The sequence below is a fragment of the Eleutherodactylus coqui genome, chromosome 6 (genome assembly GCF_035609145.1).
Source record: "Eleutherodactylus coqui strain aEleCoq1 chromosome 6, aEleCoq1.hap1, whole genome shotgun sequence".
Classification (NCBI taxonomy): domain Eukaryota; kingdom Metazoa; phylum Chordata; class Amphibia; order Anura; family Eleutherodactylidae; genus Eleutherodactylus; species Eleutherodactylus coqui.
This window is the reverse complement of record NC_089842.1, coordinates 220,634,456-220,648,347: the sequence shown is the minus strand read 5'-3', so window position 1 is coordinate 220,648,347 and position 13,892 is coordinate 220,634,456. Positions and strand designations below refer to the sequence as shown.

General features: G+C 51.0%; 1 protein-coding gene across 3 annotated transcripts in view; it reads left to right on the top strand.

Annotated features, from left to right (window-relative positions):
• The first annotated feature begins 484 nt into the window (after positions 1-484).
• The window catches only part of DENND4B (DENN domain containing 4B), a 32,339-nt gene continuing 18,931 nt past the window's right edge, over positions 485-13,892 (top strand). Inside the window, exons 1-11 of one of the 3 annotated variants that reach the window (XR_010793251.1) lie at positions 485-641; positions 4,392-4,523; positions 4,610-4,923; positions 4,993-5,245; positions 6,111-6,180; positions 8,808-8,977; positions 9,050-9,291; positions 9,864-9,930; positions 12,637-12,695; positions 13,095-13,239; positions 13,321-13,496. Coding sequence is in view for 2 of the 3 variants with exons in the window: in XM_066608853.1 (XP_066464950.1) it covers positions 4,628-4,923; positions 4,993-5,245; positions 6,111-6,180; positions 8,808-8,977; positions 9,050-9,291; positions 9,864-9,930; positions 12,637-12,695; positions 13,095-13,239; positions 13,321-13,496 (1,478 nt within the window). In the remaining variant the exon portion in view is untranslated. The remainder of the gene's footprint in view (positions 642-4,391; positions 4,524-4,609; positions 4,924-4,992; positions 5,246-6,110; positions 6,181-8,807; positions 8,978-9,049; positions 9,292-9,863; positions 9,931-12,636; positions 12,696-13,094; positions 13,240-13,320; positions 13,497-13,892) is intronic. The other 2 variants (XM_066608853.1, XM_066608852.1) reach the window with 2 other exon arrangements.

The window sequence follows — 13,892 nt, the reverse complement described above, 5'->3', positions numbered from 1 at the left end:
GGAATACTCAACTATAGTGTAATTAGACCGAGCTGCCTGTGGGATGCAGCATAGGGCATTTTTAAAGAATCACTTTAAAATTATTACCTGAAGCTTGCCTAGAGGTGGCAGTGTAGACACTAAAGTAATGGGCTGTGTAATGTAAATCACACGTGTTACCCAGAGCTGTCTGTAGGTGGCAGCATGGAGAATGCAAACAATCAATCACACGTATTACCTGATCTGCCTGTAGGTGGCAGTGTAAGATACTATATTAATAGGTTGTGTAGTACGATTACACCGAGCTGCCTGTAGGTGGCAGTTAGACCCGTTTGAACATAGTACTGCCGATAAACAAAATTTTGTAGTCTGCGATAACATTCCATTGCCTCTAGAGGTCCCTCCATGGCTGTAACAGGCATAAGAGTGGCGCTCTATCCTTAGGAAACTCCGGACGCTCTTTACACACATTCGTGTATCTATCATATAACCCACCAATCTCCATGGCAACTGCGGCTGCTCTATACAAGGATAACACCTCTATGATGCATTGAGGCCTCTCTACGTTGTTATGGCAGCTCTATGGTAGGCTGAGTGACAGCAACGGGACCGGGAGCTGGAAATGTGAAGACGGCAGCGACGTACCGCCGGGACACCAGCAGGTAGAAATACGGCGTGCACAGATCTACATAGTACTGGGTGATATATATACACACGTACATGCAGGGTACTGGGTAATATATACACACAGGTGGCACATATGTAAATGCAGGGTACTGGGTGATATATGGAGGGCACATGTGTACATGCAGGGTACTGGGTGACGTATGGAGGGCATATATGTACATGCAGGGTACTGGGTGATATATGGAGGGCATATATGTACATGCAGGGTACTGGGTGATATATGGAGGGCACACGTGTACATGCAGGGTACTGGGTGATATATGGAGGGCACATATGTACATGCAGGGTACTGGGTGATATATGGAGGGCACATATGTACATGCAGGGTCCTGGGTGATGTATGGAGGGCACACGTGTACATGCAGGGTCCTGGGTGACGTGTGGAGGGCACACGTGTACATGCAGGGTACTGGGTGATATATGGAGGGCACATGTGTACACGCAGGGTACTGGGTGATATATGGAGGGCACACGTGTACATGCAGGGTCCTGGGTGATGTATGGAGGGCACACGTGTACATGCAGGGTCCTGGGTGATGTATGGAGGGCACACGTGTACATGCAGGGTACCGGGTGACGTATGGAGGGCACACGTGTACATGCAGGGTCCTGGGTGATGTATGGAGGGCACACGTGTACATGCAGGGTCCTGGGTGATGTATGGAGGGCACACGTGTACATGCAGGGTACCGGGTGACGTATGGAGGGCACACGTGTACATGCAGGGTACCGGGTGACGTATGGAGGGCACACGTGTACATGCAGGGTCCTGGGTGATGTATGGAGGGCACACGTGTACATGCAGGGTCCTGGGTGATGTATGGAGGGCACACGTGTACATGCAGGGTACCGGGTGACGTATGGAGGGCACACGTGTACATGCAGGGTACCGGGTGACGTATGGAGGGCACACGTGTACATGCAGGGTACCGGGTGACGTATGGAGGGCACACGTGTACATGCAGGGTCCTGGGTGATGTATGGAGGGCACACGTGTACATGCAGGGTACCGGGTGACGTATGGAGGGCACACGTGTACATGCAGGGTACCGGGTGATGTATGGAGGGCACACGTGTACATGCAGGGTCTTGGGTGATGTATGGAGGGCACACGTGTACATGCAGGGTACCGGGTGACGTATGGAGGGCACACGTGTACATGCAGGGTACCGGGTGACGTATGGAGGGCACACGTGTACATGCAGGGTCCTGGGTGACGTATGGAGGGCACACGTGTACATGCAGGGTACCGGGTGACGTATGGAGGGCACACGTGTACATGCAGGGTACCGGGTGACGTATGGAGGGCACACGTGTACATGCAGGCTACCGGGTGACGTATGGAGGGCACACGTGTACATGCAGGCTACCGGGTGACGTATGGAGGGCACACGTGTACATGCAGGGTACTGGGTGATATACACAGAGGGACGGAGACCACATATCTTCATGAAGGGTACTGGGCACATCTCTACATGTTGGGTCATGGGAAGGTATATATTCAGGGTGCACATATCTGTACTGGGTTTTGGGTGATATATACACAGAGGGCACAGATCTATATGTGGGGGAATTGGTGCCATATATATATATTGCACATATCAACATGCGGGATCCTGGGGAGGTGTATAAATATACAGGGTGCACATATCTGTACATGGGGTACTGGGTGATATATATACAGGGGACACATATCTACATGAGGGTGCTGGGTGATATATACATACACTGAGGGCACAGATCTACATGTGGGGTACTGGTGCCAAATATATATACACATATAGGGTGCACAGATCTACATGCAGGGTGCTGGGTTATATGTATACAGAGGGTACACATATCTGTACATGTGGGGTAGTGGGTGATATATATACATACATACAGAGGGCACATATCTGCATGGGGGATCCTGGGGAGGTGTGTATATATACAGGGTGCACATAGCTGTACATGGGGTACTGGGTGATTATATATATACACACACACACAGGGTGCACATATCTACATTAGGGGTGCTGGGATATATGTATACAGAGGGGACATAATTACATGTGGGATCCTGGGGAGGTATATATACAGGGTGCACATATCTGTACATGTGGGGTACTTGGGGCATATATGCAGAGGGCTCACAAAACTACATGCAGGGTACTGGGTGATATATATACAGAATGCACATATATGTTCATGTGGGGTACTGGGGAGGTATGTATACAGGGTGCACATATTTGTACATGAGGTCCTAGGGCCATATATATCCAGGGTGCACATATCTAAATGTGGGGTGCTGGGAAATATATATATATATACAGAGGGCACATATCTACATGCAGCATGCTGGGTGATATATACAGAGGGAACATATCCACATGTGGAGTACTGGGGAGGTATATATACAGGATGCACATATTTGTACATGGGGTACTAAGGCCATATCCATACAGGGTGCACATATCTAAAGGTGGGGTGCAGGGAAATATATATTCAGAGGGTGCATATAATCTACATGTGGTGTATCAGACGGTATATATACTGCCACATATCTCTATATGCAGGGTACTGGGAAGTATATATTCAGTGCATATATTCCCGTGCAGGGTTCCCGGAGGGTATATGTACAGGGTGCACAGATCTACATGCGGGATACCAGGGTGTATATATACGGCGTGCACTTTTCTATACACAGGGTATCCTTGTACCCTGTATTTGTCCCAGTCATATAAGTTGTACATTTATACAGGGTACAGGAGGATGGGGATTCTTGGGGGGATGTATATGGGGGTACACTGGGAGGACACGCAGAATGTGGGGTGTATGAGATGTATTTGGGAAGAGACTGTGGTCGGGGAGTGCACACTTGGGGTACAGGGACTATTAGTGTGGGGTGTGGAGCCTGGGGACATATAGCTGGGGTGCAGTGAGTGGGGGTGTTCTTGGGGGAGGTTTTGGGGGTGACATTCTCAGGGTTCTATGAGAAAATGGGATCTGGGGGGACACAAACTGCAGCAATGGGGTTTATGGACTTGGAGGGTGACCTATCCTTTGGCGCAGTTTGTGTACGACGGGGGAGGGGTATGTGTATATGTTGGGTTCATATAATGCCTTATTAGGCAGGTAATGAATGATTGGCGCTGTGGGTGGCGCCCCCTGGCAGCGTGGCGTTACTATTCGGGTGTATATATAACCTGCGGGTTATTTAAGGTCTCTCTTCCTAGAAGGGACGTGACAGGTGTGGGCGCTCCATTCATGCCTCCCTTGCTACTATCACTACATTCTCTGCTCTGCATGCCAACCGGACCCCGGGTTTTAACCCCTTCCTTCCTGTGTAATCACGCTGGTTTGGCCCTTGACATCAGAGACGTGCATAAGTGGTATAACTTCTATTCCGGGATGGGGGGGATCCCCTAAATGCCACAGAGTACTCCCCAGTTCTTGCAGACTGGCAGCTGTAGCCTGGCACCTGCTCTTCTCCTGAAAACAGCGACTTTGTGCCCTGCCTGGCACAGACAAGAGGCCACTGTGTGCCTCGCAGCCTCTGGGGGCTGTCATTGTAGTGCAGATGCCTGGCAGTGCCCGCTGTTGGCAGCGGCTGAAGGCCTCTCTGTCTGGGACTTCCCGGGTTGCGCTCTTTCCCTGAGTGCGCAGTTTTCTCTGTGCGGCGTGAGAGGTCAGGAAGTGAACGTGCTGAGAGTTTCCTGTTTTCACTCTTTCTCTCTGGCTTTCAGCTGGTGTGCCCGTCCTCTCACCGTCACTGATGAGCCGGGCGCTGCCACCGCACCATCTCCGGCGCTGACCGTGCCACGATGCAGACCTCCACCCAGCGAGGACGCCTGGCAGCCGCCTTCTTGCGTTTGTGGGTGAGTCTCTGTTCCCGATGGGGGTTACCCTCCTGCCACCGCCATTCATTCTGATCCAATTCCTGCCCCGTCTTGCATTTCCGCAGCGTCCATGAAAGGCAGCCATGATGGAGGAGGGGCCACCCAAGCTGGTGGATTACTTTGTGGTGGCAGGTTTGACGCCAACGTCACGGCCGCTAGAGGAGGAGAACCGTCAGAGACCGACGCGGCCGGCGGAACCGGTTACAGACGTGGCAGTCATCATCCGCTCGCAGTCTGAGGAGGTGCCTCATGGCTTCACCTGCATTGAGAAGACCCCCGGGGGCCACTCAGCCGACCTCAGCTCCAGCTTCATTACCAACCAGCAGATGTACCTGTGCTACCGCCGCGGCCGGGATAAGACGCCCATCACGGAGCTGGGGTGAGCAGCGCGCCCGGGGATGTGGGGCTATATAGGCATCCGGTGATAATGGCTTCCTCTTCTTCCCAGGGTCTACTATGAGGGCAAAGAGAATCTGCGTCCCGGCTGCCAGGTCATCGACACCACACCCTACAGCCACTCTGCCAACCTGAGCTCTGGTGCCCCCGGGCATCCCAAGACCTTCCTCACCTACAGACGGGCCCCAGAGTCGCTGGGACTGAACACCCTGGGCGTGATGGATATCTGCATCATTAATCCCAGCAAGGGGGACAGCACTCCCCACACATTCTGCAAGGTGGACCGAAACCTCAACACCAGCATGGTAGGCTGTGCCAACCCACCTGCCCATTGCCCAGCTACTGATCCTCCTTACACAGGTCACATCCAAATATACCAAGGAATGCACTATATGTTGTGTCCCGTACTCCAGTCACATCCAGAGCTGCAAACACAGCCTGTTAGCTCAGCACTGCTGCTATTGCCTACCTCTGGTCATTCATGTCCTGTTGTGGTGCATTGTGGGAGGTGTCGTGTTTGCATTGGACATGAGTGAAGTATTAAGTCCTGATGTGACCAGTATTTAGAAGGCTGCTTTGGGTGTGAGTGGAGTAAAAGATGCCTTGTAAAAGCAGTATTTAGGAGGCAGCATTGGATGTGAGTGGAGTATAAGGCATGATGTAAGAGCAGCATGTAGGAAGCTGTATTGGGTGTGAATGGAGTATATAACATGCTCTAAGAGCTTTATTTATGAAGCAGCTTTAGGTGTGAGTGGAGTATGAAATGTAAGAGCAGTGTTAAGGAAACCGCTTTGGATGTGAGTAAAAGGCACAATGTGTTAACTGTGAGTGAAGTAAAAGATGCCATGTTAGAGAAGTATTTAGAAAGCAGCTTTGGGTGTGAGCGGAGTATCACTGGATGTAAAAGTAGCATTTAGGAAGCAGCCTTAAATGTGGGCAGTATTTAGGATGCGGCTTTGGTTGTGGGTGGAGTGTAAGACATGATGTAAGGGCAGTATGTAGGATGCGGCTTTGGTTGTGAGTGGAGTATAAGAGGGATGTAATTTATAAGCAGGGCAATAAAGGTCCATGCAAGTGAGATCTCAGATTTAACTCTCGCTTGCCTGGAGTCTGACCCCACGGGTGCCGCCCGCTGCGCTGTACCTCTCATATCTCTTCTCTGTTTCTTAGTTTGGACCGGCTCTGTTCCTCTGCTACAAGAAAGCGATGTCCAAAGTGCACAGCCTGGTGTATGAAGCAGGTCAGTCCCTCGCCCGCGGTGGCCCCAGGGTCACTGACTAATAGGGTGTCCCATCGAGAAATTATCAATCACGCTGCAGCCAAGTGACGTCACCGCCATGGTTGCAGGACTGCAGCACCTGATGTAGATGCTCTGGCACCCTGTGGTGTTCACAGTGCATAGCAATGCTCAGTGACTCCCCCTACAGCCAGGCCTCTGCATAGGGATCCTCTGTCCACTGCAGGGCAGCCAATAGAAACCGCTTTCTACCTGCTTGCCTTGCAGGAGTATTCAGCTAAGGAGATGCTTTCTGAGGACTGACTTGTGAGCAAGCGGCTATATTTATTAATGCCAGAGGGGAAGGGAGGCTGACTGGAACTTAATGGGTGTTATTGTATATTTATAGCTGCTACAAGGTTAAGGACACTGACTGACAGGGAACTTGTTGACAACTGTATTCACAGCTGCCAGAGGGGGAAGGAGACTGACCGTGAACTACACCTTGTCATAAACAATCCAGCCCCAGAAACTCGTCATGCAGTTCCGTCTCAGGCAGATCTGTAATGATGAGAGTTGTGGTGATTAGATGAACGGTCTTGTCACCGGAGGCCCTAAAAGTGGTTCCCCCCTTGGCCTATAAAAGGCTCCCGGAGGCTCCTTGTGTGCAGTGACCTCTTCCGCTTGTGTAGAGCTTGTTGACCAGTAGACGCCTCTGACGCAGAGAAGAGATTTCACCCCTAAGAGGGGGCGCTTTATTGGGATGTGCGCAGCTGGAAGGTCGTATTGATGAATTGTCCCCTACTTGGACCGTTCTGACCAGATTGTTGGGACCAGAGGATGTGTGGGGACACACAAGGTGACCGGGCTCAGGACCCCCCGACAGACCACCAGTAGAGAGGAGCGTCTGACCAGACTGTTAGGAGATGTTGGGACCAGAGGATGTGTGAGGGCACACAAGGTGACTGGGCTCAGGACGCCTCCTACAAACCACCAGTAGAGAGGCGCGTCTGATCACATTGTTAGGAGGTTTTGGGACTAGTGGATGGGGGCACACGAGGTGACCGGGCTCAGGACCCCCCAACAGACCACCAGTAGAGAGGAGCGTCTGACCAGACTCTTAGGGGGTGTTGGGACCAATGGGTGGGGACACACAAGGTGACTGGGCTCAGGACCCCGTGACAGACCACCAATAGAGAGGAGCGTCTGATTGTCCGACAAGCACCTGCAGCTCCAACTGTTTTGTTGTCTGCCATCCAGAGACAGGGGGCGCCATCGTTACACCCCTGTGTATGTCAGAACCATTTTCAGGCGCTTGGATGAGGAACATTTATTCTCACGGCCCCCATTACATGTGCGACCTCTGACCCCCACCATCGCCTCCGTTTGCAGTGGTGTCGTGAACGATGAAACTGGACGCTACGGGGAACCGGGTTGTCTTCAGCGATGAATCTAGGTTTAGTTTGGGCGAGGGCGACGGCCGTGTTCATGTCTGGAGACCTTGGGGTGAGCGCCTGCCCCCTGCTGGTGTGGTGGTCTGGGGGGCTAGCGCATACGACAGTCGGTCACCCCTAGTGGTGGTACAAGGGACAATGACAGCTCAGCGATATGTTCAGGACATCCTGCAGCCACATGTGTTCCTCTCATGGCGGCTTACAAGAGGCAGCAGGATAATGCTCGGCCGCACACACAAGAGGGTCACAGGAGCCCCCACAACATTGTCACATTTCTGTGGTCGCTCGGTCAGCAGATGTATCACCAATAGAACATGTCTGGGACCATCTGGGTCACCAGCTTTCACAGCCTATGAGTTTACACGATGTAGAGGCTCAGTTACAGCAGATGTGGAGTGATATGCTGCAGGATACCATACAGAACCTGTATGCCTCCATGCCCCCCATATCCCATCTTGTATCCAAGCTAGAGGTGGTACATTAGGGTATTAGAGCCTCCATGCCACCCGTATTACATCTTGTATCCAAGCTGGAGATGGTACAACAGGGTACTAGATCCTCCCTACAAGGGGTCGGTACTCCACAATAAATCCTTTTGCTCTGTAATCACTTACTTATATCAATGTTACAATCACACAAAGAAAGTTTCACCCCTCCAACAACTACTTCTAGGGGATGTTTTTTTTTTTGACAATGTGTATATTTGTGGATGCCAGAGGGGGAAGGAGACTGACTGAGTACTATATTTTTGTCTGCCAGAGGAGCAGGCTGGCTGAGAACCTACTGTGGACTATGTTTATGGCTACCAGGGGGAGGAGGAGACAGACGGTTGATGTGGAGCAGGGAGGACTGAAAGACATATAAAAAGCATGCAAGGGCTTTTGGGCATTTTAGGCAGGAAGCAGAGAAATGAGACCTGTGCTGTGGCCCAGAAGGAAAGATGAAAAGGTATATTTTTGAGTGAGAGGCATGTGGAGTGCAGGAAGATGGTTATTAGTTTTTTGGGATACATGAACTGAATTCGATTGGTAGATAGCCCCTGTATTTCTTGTATATTGGCTGCTCCTAGTCCTGGAAAGTCCCTTTAATTGTTGCTTCACGGCGTTTACCGCCGCGGCGTGGCAACGCAGAGTTTTCCATTATACTGTATGATGGGGGTGGTTCTGTAGATGTAGTTTAACCCTTTGTTTTCATTAGGGGTGATCAGCCGCTTCCCTGAGACGGACAATGAAATGTTCCCTTTTCCGGAATTGGTCCCGATCTTCTGCCTTCCTATGGGAGCCACCATTGAGAGCTGGTCCCTGAACACCAAGTACCATCTGCCCGTCTTCTCTACTTTCGTACTGACCGGAGCTACCGGAGACAAGGTGAGCACTAAAGCCTGGGGGGGGCTTTATATACAGGGGCGGCTCTGTGATGATACGGTCTCCTCATTGCAGGTTTATGGTGCCGCCATCCAGTTCTACGAGCAGTACCCCAGGGAGGAGCTGACTGAGAAGCAGTGCCAGCGCCTCGGCCTCCTCAGTGTGGTGGACAAGCGTCCGGTGAGCAGCAAGTCCGTTCAAACCAAGAAGAGCATCTGCGTCCTGTCCAGCTGGCCTTTCTTCGATGTGTTCCAGAAGTTCCTGACGTTCATCTATCGTTACTCCATCTCCGGTCCACATGTGCTCCCCATAGAGAAGTGAGTTCCAAAGACCGGGCGGAACCCCGAAAAATAATGTATTTGGGGGAACCTAGCAATTAGTTTGATTCTGAAGAAGTGTGTATGAATTGCCAGGCGAAAAAGGTATATTCAGGTCTCCAAAATGCAACGTTTCTACAGACTGGACCCGTAAAATGAATGCTGACCCCATATGAGAGCCTTAAAATGATGGCCGACCCCGTATGGGATCCCTAAAATGAAGGCCGTCCCCAGGCTGGCCACCATTTCCCCCAAGTATTTCCCTACCTCTCCTCAGTTCTGCCTTCAGGGACCTGACTGGTACATGGATCCTGACCGTAGGCGTTTTTGGTAGTCCAGAACCACCGGGCATTGCATGAAGCGCTGCTAACAGGAGGGAAAAGCTGTGGGATAACCGTCACCCAGCTTCACTTGGCCTCCGCCGTACTGGTTGAGTTATACAGGGGCATCTTGCCGCACTTCCCCTCCGCAGGCGACAGCCTCTTGTACTTGGGATGGAGATGATGGAGAAAATAGCAGCTTGTCCAGGATTTTGTATTAATGACACTCAGTATTTTCTCCTCTTTTCACAGACACATCTCAAACTTCATGTTCAACGTCCCCTTCCCTTCTCCGCAGAGACCCCGCATCCTGATCCAGGTGCGTACCTGCCGACCTCTTGTATCGTGTCTTACCAACCCGCACAAGCTGCATGTTATAGCCCTGATCTGTCGGGTGACGAGAAGAATCATTACACTGGGGAGCGGAAAATAACGTGTTTGCGGCGCCTGGGATTTTAGACCTTATTCTGAATATTTTTGTGCCGCTGATTCCGAAAATCCCATCCATTCCATTCTAGGAGATCTTCCTGATGTCCTTTTCTGGTTATTTCCCCGCCAGCATCTGCTTACTATTAGTACATATGGTACATGTCGCCATCATGACGCATCAAACTTGGGTTGATGAAGCAATTTATAAAGACATTGAAGAGGAACGGAAGACATTTTGGCTACATATGTAGAACATTTCCTGCGATGAGCCTGGCGAAGCTACAAGCAGGGAAAGTCGATGAACCACAGATCTGGGAACTCATGAAAGACCGGCGTTTCCAGGATTCAGTGGGCAACTGAGCCGTGTGCGCGGTCGTTGTTTTGCACGGTTGGAAAGCGTTTCCTTGGGAGCTATAAGGCTGCAAATTGTGGTGAACTTGTGGAGAATATGCGCACTTCTGTTGTTGAACACTTGGGTATAACATGAGCGTCAGATTGCGGGACCGGCAGTCATTGTGGATGGATCTCCAGATTATCTTTGTGATGTAAGTAATGAACAAGGAACGACTACACCAGGAAATAAGGACCGTCAAAGAACAGGACGGGATACACTTATGATGGCGGACTACTGCTAACTGTGGAACAACAGGACCATGGTCGATGGGAGACGCATATGATGGCAGACTACTGCTGACGGGGAAAGAACAGGACTGTAGATGATGGGAGACGCATATGATGGCAGACTACTGCTGACGGGGAAAGAACAGGACTGTAGATGATGGGATACGCATATGATGGCGGACTACTGCTGACGGGGAAAGAACAGGACTGTAGATGATGGGATACGCATATGATGGCGGACTACTGCTGACTGTGGAAGAACAGGACTGCGGACGATGGGATACATATATGATGGCAGACTACTGGTGACCGTAAAAGAACAGGACTGCGGATGATGGCATGCAGATATGATGTCGGGCTACTGGTGACCATGGAAGAACAGGACTGCGGACGATGGGATACGCATATGATGGCGGACTACTAGCGACTGCGGACGATGGGATACGCATATGATGGCGGACTACTAGCGACTGCGGACGATGGGATACACATATGATGGTGGACTACTGGTGACCGTGGAAGAACAGGACTGCAGACGATGGGATACATATATGATGGCGGACTATTGCTGACTGTGGAAGAACAGGACTGCGGACAATGGGATACACATATGATGGCGGACTACTGGTGACCGTAAAAGAACAGGACTGTGGATGATGGTATGCAGATATGTCGTACTACTGGTGACCATGGAAGAACAGGACTGCGGACGATGGGATACGCATATGATGGCAGACCACTGGTGACTGTGGACAATAGGATACACATATTATGGCGGACTACTGGTGACCATGGAAGAACAGGCCTGCGGACGATGGAATACACATATGTTGGCGGACAACAGGTAAAATATCCAGCGTGAATGTCCAGGAACATCTTATCACCGGAAATCACAGAAATGTAGTTTCACTGACATCTCAAGGAAGAAACTTGTGTTTTATTTGTGTTTTCGGCTTCTTGGGATTTATCTTCGTACCTGCAGCTTTTGATTGGTGTCATTACATGTATAATCCAATATGTGTGCATGTTAGAGAAAAACTAATGTCATTTTCAGAATCTATGACCCCAAAATACCCCAAAAAGTTGTAACCTCTAAGTCGGCAAACATTTTGTGCCCCAGTGTTATCTGGTAATGATGGAGGAGGATGTTAGGCAGGAAGCGATCAGTCAGAACTGGAAGTAGGAAAAATGTAAGGAGGACCAAATGCAGTGGTCAGTACCTACCTGAAGTGCTCCAAGGAGGAACAACCGGTGACTGGGTGATGGGCACCCGAGACTCACTGATTTGGGGGTGAAGGCCGTCCGTCTGGTCCAATCCCACAGAAGAGCGACTGTAGGACACATTACTGATGACGGCCCTGCTGGGGGTGATAGAAAGGCGTCGGATCACACAGGACATCGCAGCTTGCTGTGTATGGGGGTGGCGGAGCGTTTAGAATGCCCGTGTTACCCCTGTCCACCACCGAACGTGTCTGCGATGGGCATCAGAACCGGAGCTATGGAAGAAGGCGCCCGGTCCGATCGATCGTGTTACATCATGTGCCAGAAACTTCACTTACCTGGGAAGAAATGGTACCAGGGTGGGAAGAAAACAAGCCAGCAGGGGGCAGTGTGATGTCCTGGTAGGTACTTGGGTCCTGGCATCATGTGGATGTGACATTTACCACCTAACATTGTACAGACAAGTCTCTCCTTCATGGCAGTGGAATTCCCTAATGGCAGCGCCCTCAGCAGGATAATGTTCTGCACTGCAGGAACAAGACGGAGAGTTGAAGGTGAAGACTTCTCACAGATCTCCTCCGACCCACGGAGGCCGCACCGAGCAATGTAGAATCTGGGGCTGATAGCAGAGGACTCCTCGGAGGTCTGCTGGAGTCCAGGCCAATACACTATAAAGCTGGGGGGTCTAATGCTCTGGATGATCTGGGGACATATAGATTGTTCTTCCTGATCTAACTCTCTTATCTCTCTCCAGATGTCTCCATATGATAACGTTCTCCTGTGCCAGCCCGTGTCCTCGCCTCTGCCCCTCAGGTCAGTTGGTCAAAGGTGGAGACAACTTATATTGTATAAAAAGCAGCAGTTTGATGTCTGTTCTGCAGCTGCACTGCTTCTCGATCTCTTTGCCCACCACAGGGGGCAGTAAACTCTGTCCCTGCATTGGCAGGACTAGTCTGTCCTTAGTAGCTGGGTACCTGGGGTCCCGCACACTTATCCTACCCCCTGGTGGGCACAGGGTGCACAGACATGATATCCAGGGCCTCAGCAGATGGTTGGTTGGGTCGGCCGGTAATAATGCAGTTGCTTTATCCCCACCTCTCCTGGACCTGAGCTGCAGCTTGTTGTGTGTGCAGTCTCCTCCATACACATGTTCGGTCATGTCTTGTCCTCCTGGTGTTCTGGCTGCATTGACCCCTCAGTTTCCGGTTGCAGCGGGGCCAGCTACGTGACCTTCCTGCAGAACCTGGGCCCGGAGAACGCAGTGACCTTACTCCTGGCGGTCCTCACCGAGCAGAAGCTGTTGATCCACTCGCAGAGGCCAGACGTGCTGACCAGCGTCGGGGAAGCCCTCGTGTCGGTGTGTAGTCCGTATACTAACTACTGAGGTGTTGGGTGCTGACAGGCCGTGTTATGAGCTGTGGACCCTCTGTCTCTGCAGATCATCTTCCCACTCCGTTGGCAGTGCCCTTACATCCCTCTGTGCCCCCTCACTCTCTCGGACGTCCTGTGTGCTCCTGTACCGTTCATTGTGGGGATCCATTCCAGCTACTTCGACCTCCACGATCCGCCACAAGACGTCCTATGTGTGGACCTGGACACCAACACCCTGTTCCAGTAAGTGTACGGGGGCATGAAGCGTGGGAGGTGGGGTTCACTGTGCTGTGATACAGTACAAGCCAACAATTGGGCACGAACCTTTATATGATTGGTTGCCCGACTATCAGACTGTGAAAAGCTGCTCCCTATCTGCCAACTAATGAGCAAATGCTCGCTGGCTCTCACATCTCTTATGCAGCATAATTTTTAATTCACTATTCTTTTATGTGTGTGTGTGTATATGTATATATATTTTTTTTTTTTTCATTTATTTATTTTTTTAAATGTCCCTGTAAGGGACTCGAACCTGCGATGCTATGATTGCTCTGATAGTACATTCCAGTGCTTCTCCACTGCAATGCATTATCATAGCAATCCCAGACCATTGCAGAGCCAGGTCAATAACGTCACAGA